We start from the raw sequence: 17305 nt of genomic DNA, 5'->3' as shown, positions 1-17305 counted from the left end.
TCAAGTGTTGCCCCGCCCCTCCCACTTATGCTGTGCGAAAGGGACTTGAAACCCTGCAACATTTTTTTTTATGGCGAACTAACATTTTTTATATTGCCGTCTCTTTGCAGCTTTTTCATCAGTATGTAACCCAGGGCTGTTTGTTAACTTTGCGGTGCTGTCGTGATCCACGGTAAGACGTTAGTATGTTGCTGTTCAACTTTTTATGTTGGCAATCTGTTTATTTACCTTTCATTAGCTTGTTAGCCTGGGGAAAGTTAGCCAAGGAGTGGGTGGTTGAACTTTAAGCTAACATTGAACACTAGCAGGAACCTAACCAAATAAGTTCACTTACACGAGTTATTTAGTCTCCTGTAACAGTAATGTCATTTTGCGTCTAAGCTATCAGTAAACCACGGGGCTTCCTCTCTCAGTAACTTAATCACACAATTATAGGTAAAGAAACTAGAGTCGGAGAGTAAACGTGAATTACAAATTTTGCTAATGCATCCTAAATGCATCTTAACTTCTTACTACTTGGAAAGAATTGTAGCTAATTTATTAGCACTAACGACTCATCCATTCTTCGTGAAAACACCTTTGGATGTTGAACAGCCATTTTTAATCAATACGGATGTTATTAAAACACGATATGGACATAAATGTGAATGATTCTCAACTCTTCTATCTCTTAGAACACGTTGTACTTGTTATAAAAAAAGCTTATAGAAGCCCTCTCACGTTCTATACATATGTGTTATTGTTTACAGTCCTCCCTTCTGAGCGCTACGTTGTTGAAAAGCCTGCCTGAGAAGAAGATGGATGTGTGACTCGTTCAAACAGAGATAGGAGAAACAAGAAAGAGACATTGTGTCACTTGTTTCAACTCAGAACCTGTGTGTTATGATGTCTGAGTCAGAGGGGAGGGGAACTCCCTGTACTGAGGGAAAGCCAGAGCTCACATCAGGAAACATGTCCAGTACTACCCACCAGGTACAAAGTGGACCCTCTGTGTCTCCGTCTGTGTCCTCTGTCCAGCCTAGTACTATCTCAGCGACAGAGGATGAGGACGAAAGTGAAGATGAATCATATATTCTGGAAGAGAGCCCTTGTGGCCGCTGGCAGAAACGTAAAGAAGAGGTAAGGGTGGATCATTGAGCTAAACTATAAAATGAGGCATAGAAGAAAACAAAATGCTGGAGAGAATAAAAATAGATGATGAAAACACCAAACTTGAGGAAGGTGTTTTTGACGTCTGCTTCATTTTTGGTTGTAAAATATCTGATCTCATGAGCCGCTCTTCCCTTTAAATGTAGGTGAATCAGCGCAACGTCCCAGGGATTGATGCTGCATACTTGGCTATGGACACAGAAGAAGGAGTGGAAGTAGTTTGGAATGAAGTTAAGATCTCAGAGAGGAAAAATTTCAAAATGCTGGAGGTGAGGCACATTGTTACAGAGTGATCAGGCACATTGTTACAAAGTTCATAGTGACGCTGTGGCATTTTTTGAATTTATGAGTGATGTCATCGGGAGCTACTTTACAGGAACTCTCTATGAGCAAGTGGAAAAGCAACATTTTGTACTATTTTATTATAACTGCTATGCTTTCTGCCCTTTTTTCTTGGATTTAGGAGAAGGTAGAGGCTGTATTTGATAACCTGATCCATTTGGAGCATGCCAACATTGTCAAGTTTCACAAATACTGGGCTGACAAAAAGGACAACGGGGCCAGGGTGAGTCTCAGGCTTTTGGAGACATTGTTTCATATTCTGTCAACTCCATAAGAATTATTACTATTGCCCTGTAATAGTAATAATTCTCAGGCTTTTGGAGACATTGTTTCATATTCTGTCAACTCCATAAGAATCATTACTATTGCCCTGTAATAATCACAGTTTACATTTGAACAATGTCTCTCTTTGTGTTTGCTACACACTTCTTTATCTCCCTAAGGTGATTTTTATTACTGAATATATGTCATCTGGAAGCTTGAAGCAGTTTCTGAAAAAGACAAAGAAGAATCACAAGACCATGAATGAAAAGGTAAAAAAACCCAAAACTTTATAATACTGCATATGTACTAGAATATATGAAAAGTCTTCTCTAAAGGTAAAAAGTAACTGTGTTTAAAGCCAGAATGTGGGACTGTCTTTCTGGAGCAAAGCGTAGTTTTCATATTATAGTAAAAAATATGTGCTTCTTATTATTTGGTTAAATGTCAAGCCATTTTGGAAACCAACTAGAAATTGCTCTGATAAATTGTGTGATCCTACAGGCTTGGAAGAGATGGTGCACGCAGATTCTTTCAGCTCTAAGGTCATTTTTAAAAAATGTTCTTTTATTTTAATATACACTCACATTGATAGAAATCCAGTACATTGTATGTATTTGTAATTTCTTTTTCTTTTTTTCCTGATATGCAGTTATCTTCACTCCTGTGATCCTCCCATCATCCATGGCAACCTGACCTGTGACACTGTCTTCATTCAGCACAACGGCCTCATCAAGATTGGATCAGGTATAAAATTACACAGGTTTCATCCCCTGCGTTTTAGGTAGTGAAGGCAAAGCAACAGTAAAGGAGTCAAATTATAATAAATTATGGATTAAGAACCAAAGTTTTCGTAGAATTAAACAGGAAATTTATGTGATTTTATGTACAAAAGAACAAGAAACAGTGTTCAAGTGTTCAAGTCTTGCCAGTGTTAAATATATATTTAATACACAGCCCATATTTTTGCTTTTACTTTGCAAGCTGAGCAGGAAATAGACTTTGAGGAGTTCAGACTTCTTATATAATGGTCAAATCTTTGCCTTGTTCTTGTACAAACCAGTCCTGCACATCATATGAGGGAACAAAAGTTGTGCATAATGTGGTTTAGAAAACCAATTTTCTGAGTGTAAATATGGCTACAGTGACTCAAGTGTAACCACAAAGCCTCCAGACAATCCCACACTAAAGTTTAAACAACAGAAGGTAATATTTACATCGCTAGTTTCTGAATTTGGTTCATCTTTTCATCGCCTATCTTTCTTGTTTTGGGTTTTTTTTTTTCATTTCTTTTTCAGTTTGCAGTCATGCTTCTTCCTATCCTATGCTTACTTTTCAGACTTTTCTTACTTTTTCTCTCATCCTTCTGTGTATTCTGAAAATAATTATCCTTATCTCATTTGCAGTTGCTCCAGACACCATTAACAACCACGTAAAGACTTGTACCGAGGAACAGAAAAACTTGCACTTCTTTGCTCCGGAATATGGAGGTAGATTTAATCAAAATAAGACCTTATATTATTTTTCTCTTATTACTGATATTAGCAATTTATGCCTATGATACAGCTCTGTTGGAAAACATGTTTAAACACATGAACTTCAGCTTTCTCACAAAAATACTTTTATTATATTAACATGATTGAAAAGTCAGGGTGTTCCATATTTCATTTTCTTTCCTTTAGTTTAAGAGAGTACACGTTTTTCTCTTCAAAACCCTTTCTGTTAAATAAAATATGGCAAGCTTGTATTTTTATACAAACAGAGTATTTTATGTAAATGTATATAACATCAAAGTAATAGAACAATATAAAATGTAAGGAAGAGGTCCTTGGAGACATACTAAATTCTTATGCCCTATTCTAATATTTTTGCTTATTGCGCAGTTATTTTTCCATTGAAATTGCAGGCACTAAGTACTTCATGCAACAGGATCATGTATGCTCTTATTAATATCTCTTTTTGGGTTGGGTTTTTTTGGTTTTTGGGGGGTTTTTTGGTCAGCTGGTGTGCTGTCAAAGACGCACTTTTGATTATTGGATCATAGGTCTTAGTCTAGATTACGATGTAATATATGTACATACTGTCTTTTCCCATTGTAGATGTTGATGTTACTACAGCTGCAGACATCTACTCCTTTGGCATGTGTGCCTTAGAGGTGAGATGGGATCCGTAGTATATGATATATAAGAGCTTAAACTGTTTCCCAGAGCTGTCTGTTAATGAGTGCTGATGTGTTGCAGATGGCACTGTTGGAGATTCAGGGGAATGGAGACTCTTCTTATGTTTCTCAGGAGGCCATCAACAGTGCCATACAGTTACTGGAGGACCCACTGCAGAGGGTGAGATTCAGTATATCGTGTGTTTGTAGGCGTCAGCATCTTTATTCAGTCCTGATCAAAAGTTTAACACCACTTTAAAAAATGGCAAAAAATCATATTTTGCATGGTTGGATCTTAACAAGGTTCCAAGTAGAGCTTCAACATACTACAACAAGAAATGGGAGTAAGACAAAAAATTTTCTGGACATAGCCAGCAGCTGTTTGATGCCCCTGCACCTCTTGAAGCTCCATTGTTCCACTGAAGGAAAAAGCACCTCACACCATTTTTTTGAAGCCCTTCAGTCTCAGATGCCGTCTGATGTTTATGGGGCTGCAGTCTGCACCAGTAACAGCCTTAATTTGGGTTGAGGACCATCCAGTGTCTTGTACAACAGCCAATTAGATCCTCCGGCTCAGTGCTTGTGAAATATTTTTGGTTCTTCCAATTAAACATAACCCTCAGGATCATTTAAGAAATTCCAAATGACTGTCTTACTGCGTCCCACCTCAGCAGCGATGGCATGCTGCGAGAGGCCCTGTTTATGCAGTTCAACAACCTGACCGCGTTCAAAAAGGGAACGTTGTTTTTTTTTGCCTTTGCCATCAGAACGTCATGACAGTGTGAGTATCTGACAGAAAATGACATTGAATCCACATTTTTGCACAGATTTGGCCTTGTGGTCCTAAACATGTGGTCCTAAACTTTTGATGAGGTGTTTCAGTTTAAGCATTACTTTCATTAAATTGCATGCTCAAAAAATGTTTTGTCTCATTCCCATTTCTTCTGTATATTATAGTTTTTGTTTCCTTTGTCCTGCCTCCCTCCCTCACCCTCAACCGGTTGCGGCAGATGTATGCCCCTCCCTCTCCTGGTTCTGCCAGATGTTTTCTACCTGTCAAAAGGGAGTTTTTCCTTCCCACTGTTGCCACGTGCTTGCACACAGGAGATCACCTAATTGTTGGGTTTTTTCTTATGTTATATAGGAATTAATCCAGAAGTGCCTGGAATGTGACCCTCTTGCCAGACCTACAGCCCGGGAGCTTCTTTTTAACCAGGCTCTCTTTGAAGTACCGCTCTTAAAACTGCTGGCTGCACACTGTATTGTCAGCCATCAACGTAAGTCCCTTCCTGCCAGCAAAAGCAAAGTTTTATCAGGCTTAAAACTTGCAAACCTCTCATGAAGAAGACATTTCTTTAAAACTGAACAAGCAAATTTAGAAACATAACTTTAAACTGCATTGTTAACAGTGTGATAAACATATTGCACTGCAAGTTTCATAAGCTTTTTTTCTGCTAATTCATTATCATCTTTTTGTGGTGTGGTACTGAGCAAAACAGGTCGCAGGCTAGTGTGACTAATGGTGTCATTTCCTGCCTCTTGAACAGATGCAGCAACAAGCATGTATGCAAGTGTAAATTTAAAGATATTTACTTTTATGTTAATTTAATTGCCCAGACATGATTCCTGAGAATGCCCTCGAGGAGATCACTAAGAAACTGGACCCAAACCTGGTTGTTGCCGAGACCAAAGAGGATGTTCAGCTCAAGTAAGTGCCAAAGGCTGATATTCGTGTTGTAGTTTAAATGAACATTTAAAATTATGTTTTTATTTTGCACCTTATTTAAATAGCAGTAACATCAGTGATATAAAGTATTCTCTAGGTTGTTTAGTAGCAGAACATACTGTTTATTCAGCAATATAATAGCTGAAGGGTTGTCAAATAACCCCCCAAAATATATATATATTTAGTTTTTTGTATTTTTCATTAATCATTATATTATATTAAATATTGTCTCAAATGGTTTAAAAAAGTACTATTCCCTTTTTTCTGTAGGCTTTCACAGTTTCCTGCTTTGGAGCTGGACAAGTTTCTGGAGGATGTGAGGTAAATGCACATCTGCTGTATTAACCCTGTGTATGCTCAAAAATGGGTCTGGCCACAAGGAGGCAGTAGTGGGCCATCTGACTGTTTTTTGTACTGCCTACACTTATCTTTTAAAGTACTATATGATGTGATACTATTTTGGATATTTTCAGTATCTTAGATTTTGTGGCTATTATTTGTTAAAAAATAAAATGTTGTGTTTTGGGCCTTTGTCTTCAACTATTAACCATATTTATTACACTGATTTATCCAATTCCCATTCTTATTCCATTGTCTTATCAGTTCACTTTGTTTCTTTTTTATGTTTTCTCCACATTTTCCTTTCTTTTTTCTCTCTTTTCATCAGGAATGGTATTTATCCAATGACGGCATTTGGGCTACCCTGTCCACATCAGGCTCAGAAGGAGACTATTAAATCTCCTGTAGTCGTCCCTCCAGTCAAATCCCCAACGCCTGAACCTTCAGAGCTTGAGACACGGAAGGTGTGTAAAACAACTTATACCAGCATAATGGACATTGAACTGGCCACTGAATGAAGACACAGTGCATCATATGTAGTTCTATTGTGACTGCTTTTCTTTTTCTGCAGATTATTCAGATGCAGTGCAGCTTTGAGCCTGTCGAAGAGGGAGCAAAGTATCATGTAAGAGTTATAACATTAGCAGTTTTCTCTTTTTATTTTTAAAATAATTCAAAATACAACAACCCTGCTGCAACAACTTGAAATGAAGATAACCTTTTCTCAATCTGTTTCTGTCCTTTTAGCTTACATTACTGCTGAAAATGGAGGATAAACTGAATAGACATCTAAGCTGTGACATGTTACCTCGTAAGATCAACATATTTCATATCTTATCATCAGTTCATATGACACGCTGACACGTGTAGTGAGCTTGAAAAAGCTAAACGCTGTTGTCAGTCAAGTATATAAAATTTGGAAGACTTGCTTTATAAACACACAAAAAAGCAATATTTAAAATTTCCATCAGCTAAACCTTAATGGCCTCTGGTAGAGGTTCACATGTAAACATGTCAGACTTCAGAGTGAGGTTTTTATAAAGAATAACTATTTTGTCGATGGGTTTGGATTTAAGGTTAATGATAGAATTTCATTTGCATGTATTGGTAAACAAGGTTGACGAGGTTGTAAATATCTGAGTGTGATTTTTATTACTTTTAACATGGAGTATCCCTCCCTGTCTCCACGTGTTTGTACTGAGGCATGTAGGAAAGTGAGAGTGAAGTTCCAGAGAGAGCTTGAATGGCGTCACAATGTGTATGTCACAGTGTGCATGACTATTTTAGGCTGGAAGACTAGCTGTCGCTTGTGTGTCATGAAAATCTTGTGCTTATTTTAAAAATTTATTTGACATGCTTTTATTAGTTTGTTGCCTTACTGGCTTTACAAATGCTGAAATCTGATCAGTCTTCATCATGGAAAAAGAAATTATTTTTTTTTTAATTTTGCTAGTTTTTGAAAGACAAGTAGAAGCTTGAAGGGAGGCAAATGAGAATATAACATACAACTGGCAGTGTGATCTGATCTAATGCACATGCACAAACAGGTATGGTAGGCATGTGTAATGTTGCAGGCGTGTGGAGAATGTCAGGCCTGTGAAAGGCTGCAGCTGACAGCTGTCACCTCCTGTGTCAAGATCTGCTCATCTCTTCCCGGGCTTTCATCCCCCTGTCTCTCATTTGCAGACTCAGTTTGTCACATACTCGCATGCATTCACTTTACTCTATATCTTTAGCATTTTCTGTTTCTCACACCATATGTCTTCTTTTGGACACTTGCACCCAAATGCCACTGAAATACTTGATGAAACTTTACCTCCACGCGCACCCACACTTACTAATCATGCCTTGTTCTTCTTGCAACTGTCTTGGATATTTTTTAAAGACAGAAAAGCCCTAACTCACATTGAGCCACCTTAGCATTTTGCATGGTTAAGCTAAATCCTGCTACAACATATATACAAGTTAAGCATGTTTAAATTAAAGGTAAATGGGTGCTAATTTTGTTAAATGACTTAATACCAGACCACAAGGAGCAAACAAGTGAGGAAGCCTCACCCTGAACTTGAATATCAAGCCCCTCTTCACATAGCTGGGGCCCACGGGTGTGTTTGTTAATGTCAAAGTTATTGGATCCTCTGTCTCCTCCTGCAGCTTGTGTTGTCCCAGCGACATTCCTGGTATAGTTATAAATTGACAGCTGTGTTATTAAAAATTGACAGACCATGACAAACCACACAAAGCACAGAATAGTGCAGCCACTATAGCGATAATGGAAAAAGTTTCAAAACATTAGGTTATAACCAAACAGGTGGTCTTGGAAGGAAGTAGGCAACAAAATTTGTGATAATACTTTGTTCTGAACATTTTACCAATGTCTTAATGTATTCTGAGCAACCTAGCAATTATGTAACCACCTTTATCTGACATTTTCTGCCAGTTTTTAGGTAAACAGTGTGTACAGTCACATATTGCTGTGAAAAAGAAAGAACGGGATTAGATGTTGACAAACTAGATAAAACTAGATTAGATTTGTTTGTTTTTTTAATGGCTGTAGAAAGAAGAGTTGGGAGATACTAAGGCTTCAAAAAGAGACAAACATGGTTTAACAGTTTTTGACCTGGCAGAACCACTTTTGTCCTTTTCTTCTAATTTGATAAATCTCTTCCGGCCCCCTCAATACTAGATGCTTGTTGCCTTATAACATTTAAAATTTGCACAGCCATACCACAAAAATGTTTAGTGGTGCAAAGAGCAACCAGAGTAGTTGTTTTTTTTTATTGGTCTTATGTGGTGTGTGTGTGTGTGTGTGTGTGTGGGGGGGGGGGCATTACTTACCAGTACTTAACACTTTTATTAGCTTTAGCTTCATGGGTGTGTGTGCTGAAGTTGTGACTGTGAATTACTGTTACAAACTACATTGGTATGTGTTTCAGATGAGAACTTTCAAGATTTGTCCGCAGAGTTGGTGCAGCTGGGCTTAATCAGTGAGGTGGGTTTTTTCCTGTATTTAAAAAAAATCATATTCTGTGTGTGTGTGTGTGTGTGTGTGTGTGTGTGTGTTATTTCCAGTGTTTGAAAGTGGCAGCTGATCATTATTAATATACTCTCCCAAACAGAGACATTTTTTTTACTTTTTTGCCAACATTTCTTACTTCCTGACACAGTTTCTGTTATATATTTATTTATTTGTATGTATGTGTGATTATAACATCCTGGGTTGTTGTCATTGTCTTTATGTTCTTTGCAGGTGGACCAAAACACAGTAGCCATTCAACTAGAAGAATCATTCAACCAAGTTCCTCACTAGCAATGGCTTACCAGACCATCGCTCTCAGCCTTGTTACATGTTCTGTTTTGTTACTCAACACAGTGACTACCTGGTTTGCTTGTTTCTTTTTTCTTTTTTTTTTTTAACGAAGCCTTAAGCGATGATGTGACCAAAGGAGAAGCGCTTTCTTACTTCAGGGAATAACATTTCCTAAAAGCTCCCAAATATTAAAAGTAAAGCCAGATGACTCCACGCAAACCTCCAGTAGTAATTTGAAGTTTTTATTGTAAAAGTCAAATGCATACACGCCTACAATATGTTCATGTCAGATCCTTTTGAATGATTTGGCTATTAAGTTAGGTATGTCGAATTGCAAGCTAAACTTAATCAGTGCTGGAACATTGATCAAGTTTAACACACTTAGTTGCAGTTTTATATTGAAAGCTACACTTTCCTCACAGTTGTATTTCAGGGCAGGGTGTTTACATAATGATTTGCCTGGCCTGTTTGTGTTCTGGGAGGAGATGGTGTAAAACTTCATCAGACCTCATTCTGGCCTTTAAGAGTCACACGGTTTTCTTGCTCCTGTTTTACAGTAGAATCGAACACCTGTTGACAGTCAGCAAAATTGTGACTTCACTGGAGGTGGAGGGATGCGTTTCCACACCAAGGAAATCTAGAAAACAACTTACATCAGTTTCTTCTCGTTTGGCCCCTCGTTACATGATAGAGCATTCCCACCTCTTTGAATTTCAGTGTTTGTTAGACCAACCAAGTGCCTGTTGGGTTAAATACGTGGAATAGTTTGAAACTGGATAACAGACACTTGCTTTATTTCACTTGATAGTTTAAAAAAATCTATGTAATTTAAAAGGCCTTTGGTACACAACAAAATGTGTGTGCATTTCACATTTTGAGAAGCCATCTTACCCTCTTTCTCTGAAAGATGATCTCTTGGTTACTTTAAGATACTGTGAACTCAGTGTTACTGAATTTCTCTTTTATTTTTTTATGGTTTTGCTTTACTGTAGGCGCTCTTGCCTGTAATTCCTCCTTTCATATTGTTTTTATGTTGTTAGGTTTTACCATTTGCTGCTTGTTGGGTTCGCACACGGTACTCTTCCCTTAAGTCGTTCAGAGAGACTTGTGTACTAAACTCATTTGCCATATCTTGTAGAGAGATGACCCAGGCTTTTCTTTGTGTGTTTTATACATGTTAATCCGATATAGCATGTGTTTTTCTTTACTTGTTTACAGCAACAGCACAGGCACCACGCTGATAGTCTCAGCCAATACACAACCCGTTGTGTTTCCGTTGTTTTCTTTGCTAAACAGTGACTTTTGCTAAAACTCGGACCTGTTGCATTGAGCACAGACACTTGAGTAAACACCTTTTACATCATACAGGTCTTGTTTAGACCTGTGTTGTGACCAGGGAGTTAATTGTGGCCTTTTTGTGACATTGTGGCACAAAACTATTTTTGAACTACTGGTACTGCTGTCTGAAAGCTCAAACAATTTAGGAACTTAAACAGGTAGTACAATTGCTAGAAAAACAACTGTTGCGTACCATAACTTCTGCTGTGCTGGTATTTTATTAAAAATATACTTCTAAGTGTATTGTAACTAGTCTAGCAATCCGATGAAAAGTTGTTTGCGCTTTCAGACTGATATTTAATCCAATGCTGGTTATTGAGCTATAATATTTAAGCTGTACACCTCTCTGTTGAGATAATAATCCAGTGATTTCAGTGGTCTTTTTCACCAAGTTCAGGTCACTATTTTTCTCCCACCTTCTTTTGTACATAAGTGTTCTGTCCTATTCCATTATTTTCCACTGTCTGCATGTGTGTTTGTGAACTGGCAAGGTTGTATTTTCCAAAGAGTTGTTCTCATGCCAGCAAGGGGAATGTAAATGCACCACATGTAGAAGTGGTTAAAAAACAAAAAACAAAAAAACAACCAATGTGATGCACCTAAGTTTTATACTGACTCTCTCTCCCCTGCACCTCTGTTCTCTCTTACTTTTGTACCTTTCCAGCCAGTTTGTGATGAAACTGGTTAATAAGTTATTGTACAGGGTGTGCAGCTTTAGCCAGTTACTCCATGATACCAGCTTTTGGTTATATTTTGAAATTCCTACATTTTGTATTTCAAGAATACTGGTTCTTACGAATAAATGTGTGAACTGCATCATGACTTTGTGTTTTTGGAGTCATTTGCGAATCAGAGTTTCACAGTTTTGTGCCGGATACACTATTAGTGAGAATTACACACAACAAAGATGCAATGATGAATCTGAAATGACTGCTGCGCCCTTCCGCGTCCACAGAGGTGCAGGCAGTACACAGGTGAGATCGGTGACGTCATACAGGAAGTAATATAGGGGCGTACGTGTGGTTTGGAGTTTCTGCTATCGTGCTGTTGAACTGTAGCCTGAAAACTCTGGACATTATTCACAGAAAAACGTCGTTCCCTGTAGAGAGATGTGCACTTTTGGTGAGTTTGCCTGCGATCGTATTCAGGTGCTGTAAAAACCACCGTAGACTGCATAGTAACGACTACCTCCCGATGTTATTTTCCATCTTACCTGCGGGTATATACCTGACCACCACCAGGCCTACAGCTGCTGTGTGGATTCATTTGTAAAAGTTTGCCTAATCTATATATTAGCCACCAGTTTCTCTATTGCTTTATTTTAACTTATTAATAGTGGAAATTGGCTTTTTAAACAATCAGAGAAGTGATGGCAACTCGAATAAGTAATCGAGAATCGAGTAAAAGGAAGCACGTTTGTCCGCGCTAACTCCAATCTCTGACCCAGTGGTCACTCACAGTTGTTGTTTCACCCGTGTTTGCTGTTACTCGTTATGACGTACAGAATGTATAATAATAATAATAATAATAAATGTTTTAGTTGGGGGGGGGGGGGGGGGGCAGTTTTCACCACATGTGTATAAAGCACACGAAGAGGTAAATGGGTCGATAAAAGGGTTAAAAAAAATGGGTGAGACTTTACAGATATTACATTGTGAAGAGAGACGCAAAGAGCTGGACAGCCACACCAGTGTTAGCTGTTTTAGCTTTCTGCTCAGATTGTATAGTCAAAAGAAACCGCATTAACATTAAAGTACTTAGTTTGTCCACCAGAGAGAGCTGACAGGTTGATTAACTGATTTATCGGCTTTGTATACATATTATCCAAGTCATTTATTTATAAATATTTTTTTAATTGTGAAGCTGTAAAAAAATACATAAATAATTTATATACTACAGTTAAAAGCAGGTTCTCTGACATAACTGTGGACGAGTAATACTCAAAGGGTAGGTTTAATCTGAATGCCACGCATTGAGGACACGCATACAACAAAAAGAATATATACATGAAGTAATGAATTTGCTAGCTAGAAAATAAAATAGTTCACATGTAATAGAATCATGTAAAATTAGGTCTGTTAGAATGAGTTTTAAGAAGCAATTTAAAGGAAGTCACTGATTCTGCAAGCCTGATATCGTCAGGTAGTCTAAAGACAACAGGCCCTGATGACAAAAGTACGGTCATCTGCAAGTATGCTAATCTGGGGTCAGCGGAAGTAACCGGGGGCCAAACTGAGACAAGCTTTAAAATAACCGTAAAAATCAATTCTAAAACGTATAGGAAGCCAGGATGGAGGCCTTTCTCCAGGCCTGAGTGTCACAGTAGGTTTCATTCTAGAAATGGTTGTAATTTTAGCAAAACCAAGACTGGACAGCATTTCTATGTGATATAACAAGTCTATTGTTTTTGTATGGAATAGATAGATTCATCTCCCATAAGTTATATTGACAATCAAACCACCCACTGTTACGTTTCTGTACGTGCCAGTAGGTAATCGAAAGTTTTACTTTCAGATAAGGACAAAGGGCCAAGGAGGCTGATGAGAAAGGGGTTGGCCCTTATAATCATCGGCCATATAAACTTCATCTTTGGCGCCATTGTCCATGGCAGCATTCTCCGCCACATTTCCAAACCCAGCCAGCAAATTTCTACTGAATACACCGTGACCAACATCATCTCCGTCACCTCGGGCTTGCTGGTGAGTCAGTGGTTTTCTTTTTGTGTTTTAAAGTCAATTTGGCAGTTCAAATGAGCATGTTGTGAACCAAGCGACATTAAACCTCTAGGAATTTCTGCCTTCATCGAAACATTTTACTTTAAAGTTTTTATCACACAGAGCTATCTGCAATCACATTTATCAGCAGTTCCGTTTGTTTGATGCATGAGAACATCAAAAGCTCACTCGGGTGATTTTTTTTTTTTAAACTTTACCTCAGTGATAGTGTTGTGTATGTTTCTAAGCAATCAAGACTGAACTTGCTGATTACAGGAGAGCCGGTTCTTCAAAACAGCTACTTGTCCCTCCGGGGCAGACCTCATTACAATTACAGTCATGTACCACATAAACTTGTTGGGGATAAGAAGATATTAACTTTGTTTTCTTTCATATTTTAAGAGTGTACAAGTAAGACAGAAAGTAGAAGTTACCAGATATTTTTTACTTTTCAATAATGGGCCCAACTTCTGTTAAAGAGCCTGTTTGTTTTAAATTTTAAGTTCTTCTTCTATAGGACTTAATGCATTCATTTAATTGCTGGTAACTTAATAAACCCTGTACTGTGCAAAGCTTAAAGACTGATCTCAACTTATCTCATGATTTGAATGTTACAGAGTATTGCAACTGGGATTATTGCCATTGTGGTGTCAAGGAACCTTAATGTGCTCAAAGTGGTAAGAATTTAATTTGACTTCAGCTACCAATATGATCACTTCAGTCACTGACACTGTACACATCCCCTCATATATGTAATTTCTTTGTACTATCTATTTTCAGCAAATAGGCCTCCTGACTGCATCAATCCTGAATGCTTTGCTCTCAGCAGCATGTTGTGTCGGACTTCTCTTTGCCATTGGTGTCACAATTGCCCACGATGGGAAGGGTTTGATGGTCGGTTGCAGTGACACACAGGTGCCCATCAATGCTCGGTCACCTGTTGGTGTCCGATGTCCATTTGATACTACAAGGATCTATGTGAGTTTGAAGTCCCCCTCCCCTTCCCTCAGCGTAAAACATGATTTTTTTTTATTTTATTTTTTTTTAAAGCATGACATGAGAAAGGATCAACATTTATCTCACATTTTCTCCTTTCCACCACCTCCCATCTCTCAGGACACCACCCTGGCTCTGTGGATCCCCTGTGCAGTGTTTTCGGCAGTTGAAGCGGGACTGTCAGTGTGGTGCTTCATGGTGGGACTGGCTCTCAGGGGGCTGCCACCCTGCAAGAACAACTACATCAAAGAGCAGGTGTGTATCTTTGTGTGGGCCAGATGAATATGCTTGAGGGGTATAACTTTGGTGTGTGACTCAAACATACACACACATACTTGGTCTAATTCAGACGCAGAAGTTATTCATTGTTACTCCTTCTCACACAGCCATCCTTTAAATAAAGGCTACCTGTACACATCCGTGCTCACTCTGTCATGTTACAAAAACCAAAACCGCTCATACTCGTCTCATCATGCCTCGTCTTTTGTGTCATTCTCTGTTCTAGTTGGAGGAAGAGGCCGAGTGCTCTCCTCACAGCCGACACCTGATTGGAGAGCGTGCGAATCCCGAACTGTAACTAAACAACAAGCACCAAGCACATCTAAGAAGGCTAAATCCCAAAAAGCATGACTGCATCTCTGCACAGACTGAACTATTTCTTCTACAATCATTTAGGGTAGTGTTACTCCAGTAATGTAGTGCAGGAATGGAATGAGTTTACTACAGCTGGCTGCTCACAGCTTCACTCTGTGTGCCTAATTAATGTTAATTTAGTGAACAATCACAAAAAACAAACAAAAAAAAAACCTATTGACTGATGGGATTCAGCGTTCATGCCAATGTAAGAGACAATATATACAGGTACAAAGTAAGATATAAAGAATGATTTCAGTCCTGTACCCCTACTTGACTGTTTGGGTTTTAAGTGTGCCAATACGAAGAAACCTTTGTTCATGAAGGAAAAACCAGCAACAATGTTTTTAGATTAACTCAAGTATGTTTTAGCATGTATGCTTATTTCAGCGACATATAGCTTTTCGCAGTATGTTTAGTGTTTTACTGTTTGTAGAGATTAATTAATCCACTGTGCTGCATTTAAGATGCCTTCAGCGGACCACAGAAAATGAAGTCTTGCTGTTTATGCAAATTGGAAACCTATGATGAAGATGTTATGTAAATTGGAAATGGAAATTTGTTGTATTGAAAGATAATTGTAAAGGTAACTGAAATGAGTGTCTTGGGATGGAGAACCCTATTTGCTTGCTGAACATGCCATTGATGTGGTTGTACTGTATTTAATATGCATTATAAAGTGTTTTTATATATTCTTTTTCTAATTACATTATTATTTGTCAGCTTTTTGCTTAAATTCTGAGAAAACATATTTCAGAGAGATTTTAATCTAAAACTGTAGTGAGATTAAATTGAGTATGCTTTTTTTTTTTAAAAGTAAACTTTTTATTGGTGGTCATACATTTGTAGTAAGCAGTAATCATTTTAAGTAGTGTCCAGAATTTTTGTAAGCCCATGCATTTCACACACATATACTTTACTCTATCAATTAAACATGATGTGGACTTAAAGCTGTGTGCTTGGACTGTCTTTGTGCAGTACAGTACTCTGGTTATATGTTAAGTAGTGTTATATTAGGAGGTGAAAGCCAGAATGTGGGCCAGCAGTCTAAGCTGCACACACTGACTCAACGACAGAGGGGATCAGATCAGATCAACCATGAAACGGTTAATCTAGTGGCATGTTCAATCGTGTGGAAGGGAATCATAGCTCACTAATCCCGAGGCCGTCAGGGATAAATATTGACACTGTGTTGACTGATACAATCAAAACAAATCTGCGTGTGTCACACCGGACACATAGGCTTATATGAAACCACGAGATTAATACGAAGAGTAATCATCTTTGTTGTTTGTTAGCTTCATGTTTGAATTGTGGCTAATACAATAGTTTAAAAAACTCATTACAATTCAGATTTTTAAAAAATGTCAATGCATTTTGTTTCTAAACTTAGCATTCTGTCTTCATGCGGTGTTTTGTACCATTTAGTTCTACATCTGCAGAAAGCCCACACGCACAGACTCCTGTGGGGCCAATTTAGTCGAGTCTTTGCGCGGTCACGTCGAATCCGCGGTCCCGACATGTCGACTGCGCGCCGCAGTCAAACCAGCTGCAAACAGGGAAACAAACGAGCTGCTGCAGTGAACGGAGCCGGTGAAGCAGAGGACCGCTCGGTGTTTTACACACAAGGTAAATCATTTATTACTGTGATGTTAGACCGTAACTGTGCTGCCGACTCATAATTCAGTGCTCACGAGCAAGGCAGGCAGACTTCAAGGAAAATGCTTTAATTAGAGGAACCGTGCTCTAGAAGCGCCCTACTGCTGCTGCTGGGCTGAAGACACTGCGGTGACAAACGGATTGATAGGCTGTGATCCTGGCGTGTCACCACCGTGCGAGTGCTTTGCCTTAACGCGGCGAAGATGCCGCACTGAAGCCAACCTTTAAAGGTTTGTGCCCCCTTTAAAAACAGCCAGCTTTTCCACCCGGCGTGGAGGAGAAGGAAGGTAACGTTAAGGGCAGTGCCCCACGGTTACACAGGTGTTCGCTTGAAGTAGTTACCAATTTAATAGCGATAACGCTAGCTAGCTATGAGCGTTGAAGCAAGTTAGCTCGTGCCTAACGACCGACTGGGAGCAATTCACGCACGTGCGAATTAAAAAGCGCGGTGCCGGGTTCTGCTTTATTTGAATGATGCGTGTCTGAAGTTTACTGTGTGCGCGTGTGAAACATCGCAGGTGTGCGTTACTGTTGCCCTGCCAACCTCTCACAAACACGGCAGTGGGGGCGGGGGGAGTGTCAGATCTTCCGCAGGTGTAACGTTCGCATTAGCGGCTTTGAACGAGAGTAACTGCCGAGGTTTGCTTTGAACGTGTTTTCAGTTGTCTGCAGCGTACACA

At 38.9% G+C, this 17305-nt stretch overlaps 3 protein-coding genes across 4 annotated transcripts in view; all 3 read left to right on the top strand.

Moving 5' to 3' along the window:
• Nucleotides 1-46: 46 nt before the first annotated feature.
• Nucleotides 47-11432, top strand: LOC134630319 (nuclear receptor-binding protein-like). The gene is made up of 18 exons (XM_063477518.1): nt 47-172; nt 750-1119; nt 1296-1418; nt 1613-1714; nt 1935-2024; nt 2257-2297; nt 2405-2499; nt 3159-3242; nt 3852-3907; nt 3993-4091; nt 5055-5187; nt 5528-5618; nt 5907-5957; nt 6304-6439; nt 6547-6600; nt 6723-6786; nt 8912-8967; nt 9226-11432. The coding sequence occupies exons 2-18, from the start codon at nt 883-885 to the stop codon at nt 9283-9285; spliced, it is 1572 nt and encodes a 523-aa protein (XP_063333588.1). The 5' UTR covers nt 47-172; nt 750-882; the 3' UTR covers nt 9286-11432.
• Nucleotides 11433-11645: 213 nt separating this feature from the next.
• Nucleotides 11646-15835, top strand: krtcap3 (keratinocyte associated protein 3). Its single transcript, XM_063462658.1, has 6 exons — nt 11646-11745; nt 13138-13322; nt 13955-14014; nt 14118-14315; nt 14454-14588; nt 14839-15835. Exons 1-6 carry the CDS (start codon nt 11733-11735, stop codon nt 14908-14910), a joined length of 663 nt encoding a protein of 220 aa, XP_063318728.1. The 5' UTR covers nt 11646-11732; the 3' UTR covers nt 14911-15835.
• Nucleotides 15836-16486: 651 nt separating this feature from the next.
• The window catches only part of LOC134630308 (frizzled-3-like), a 32317-nt gene continuing 31498 nt past the window's right edge, over nt 16487-17305 (top strand). For both annotated transcript variants that reach the window (XM_063477506.1, XM_063477500.1), the window contains exon 1: nt 16487-16595. The gene's annotated coding sequence lies outside the window, so the exon portion shown is untranslated. The remainder of the gene's footprint in view (nt 16596-17305) is intronic.

This window comes from Pelmatolapia mariae, linkage group LG1 (assembly GCF_036321145.2).
Source record: "Pelmatolapia mariae isolate MD_Pm_ZW linkage group LG1, Pm_UMD_F_2, whole genome shotgun sequence".
NCBI lineage: Eukaryota > Metazoa > Chordata > Actinopteri > Cichliformes > Cichlidae > Pelmatolapia > Pelmatolapia mariae.
This window is presented reverse-complemented; position numbering and strand designations above follow the sequence as displayed.

What these genes read in the sequence shown, in the direction of transcription:
- LOC134630319 (XM_063477518.1), top strand. Translation starts at nt 883, where the DNA reads ATGATGTCTGAGTCAGAGGGGAGGGGAACTCCCTGTACTGAGGGAAAG. An exon ending in CAGATTCTTTCAGCTCTAAG is followed by an intron (nt 2,298 to 2,404) that starts GTCATTTTTAAA and finishes CCTGATATGCAG; the next exon opens with TTATCTTCACTCCTGTGATC. An exon ending in CTTTGCTCCGGAATATGGAG is followed by an intron (nt 3,243 to 3,851) that starts GTAGATTTAATC and finishes TTCCCATTGTAG; the next exon opens with ATGTTGATGTTACTACAGCT.
- krtcap3 (XM_063462658.1), top strand. An exon ending in ACCTTAATGTGCTCAAAGTG is followed by an intron (nt 14,015 to 14,117) that starts GTAAGAATTTAA and finishes ATCTATTTTCAG; the next exon opens with CAAATAGGCCTCCTGACTGC. An exon ending in ACAACTACATCAAAGAGCAG is followed by an intron (nt 14,589 to 14,838) that starts GTGTGTATCTTT and finishes TCTCTGTTCTAG; the next exon opens with TTGGAGGAAGAGGCCGAGTG.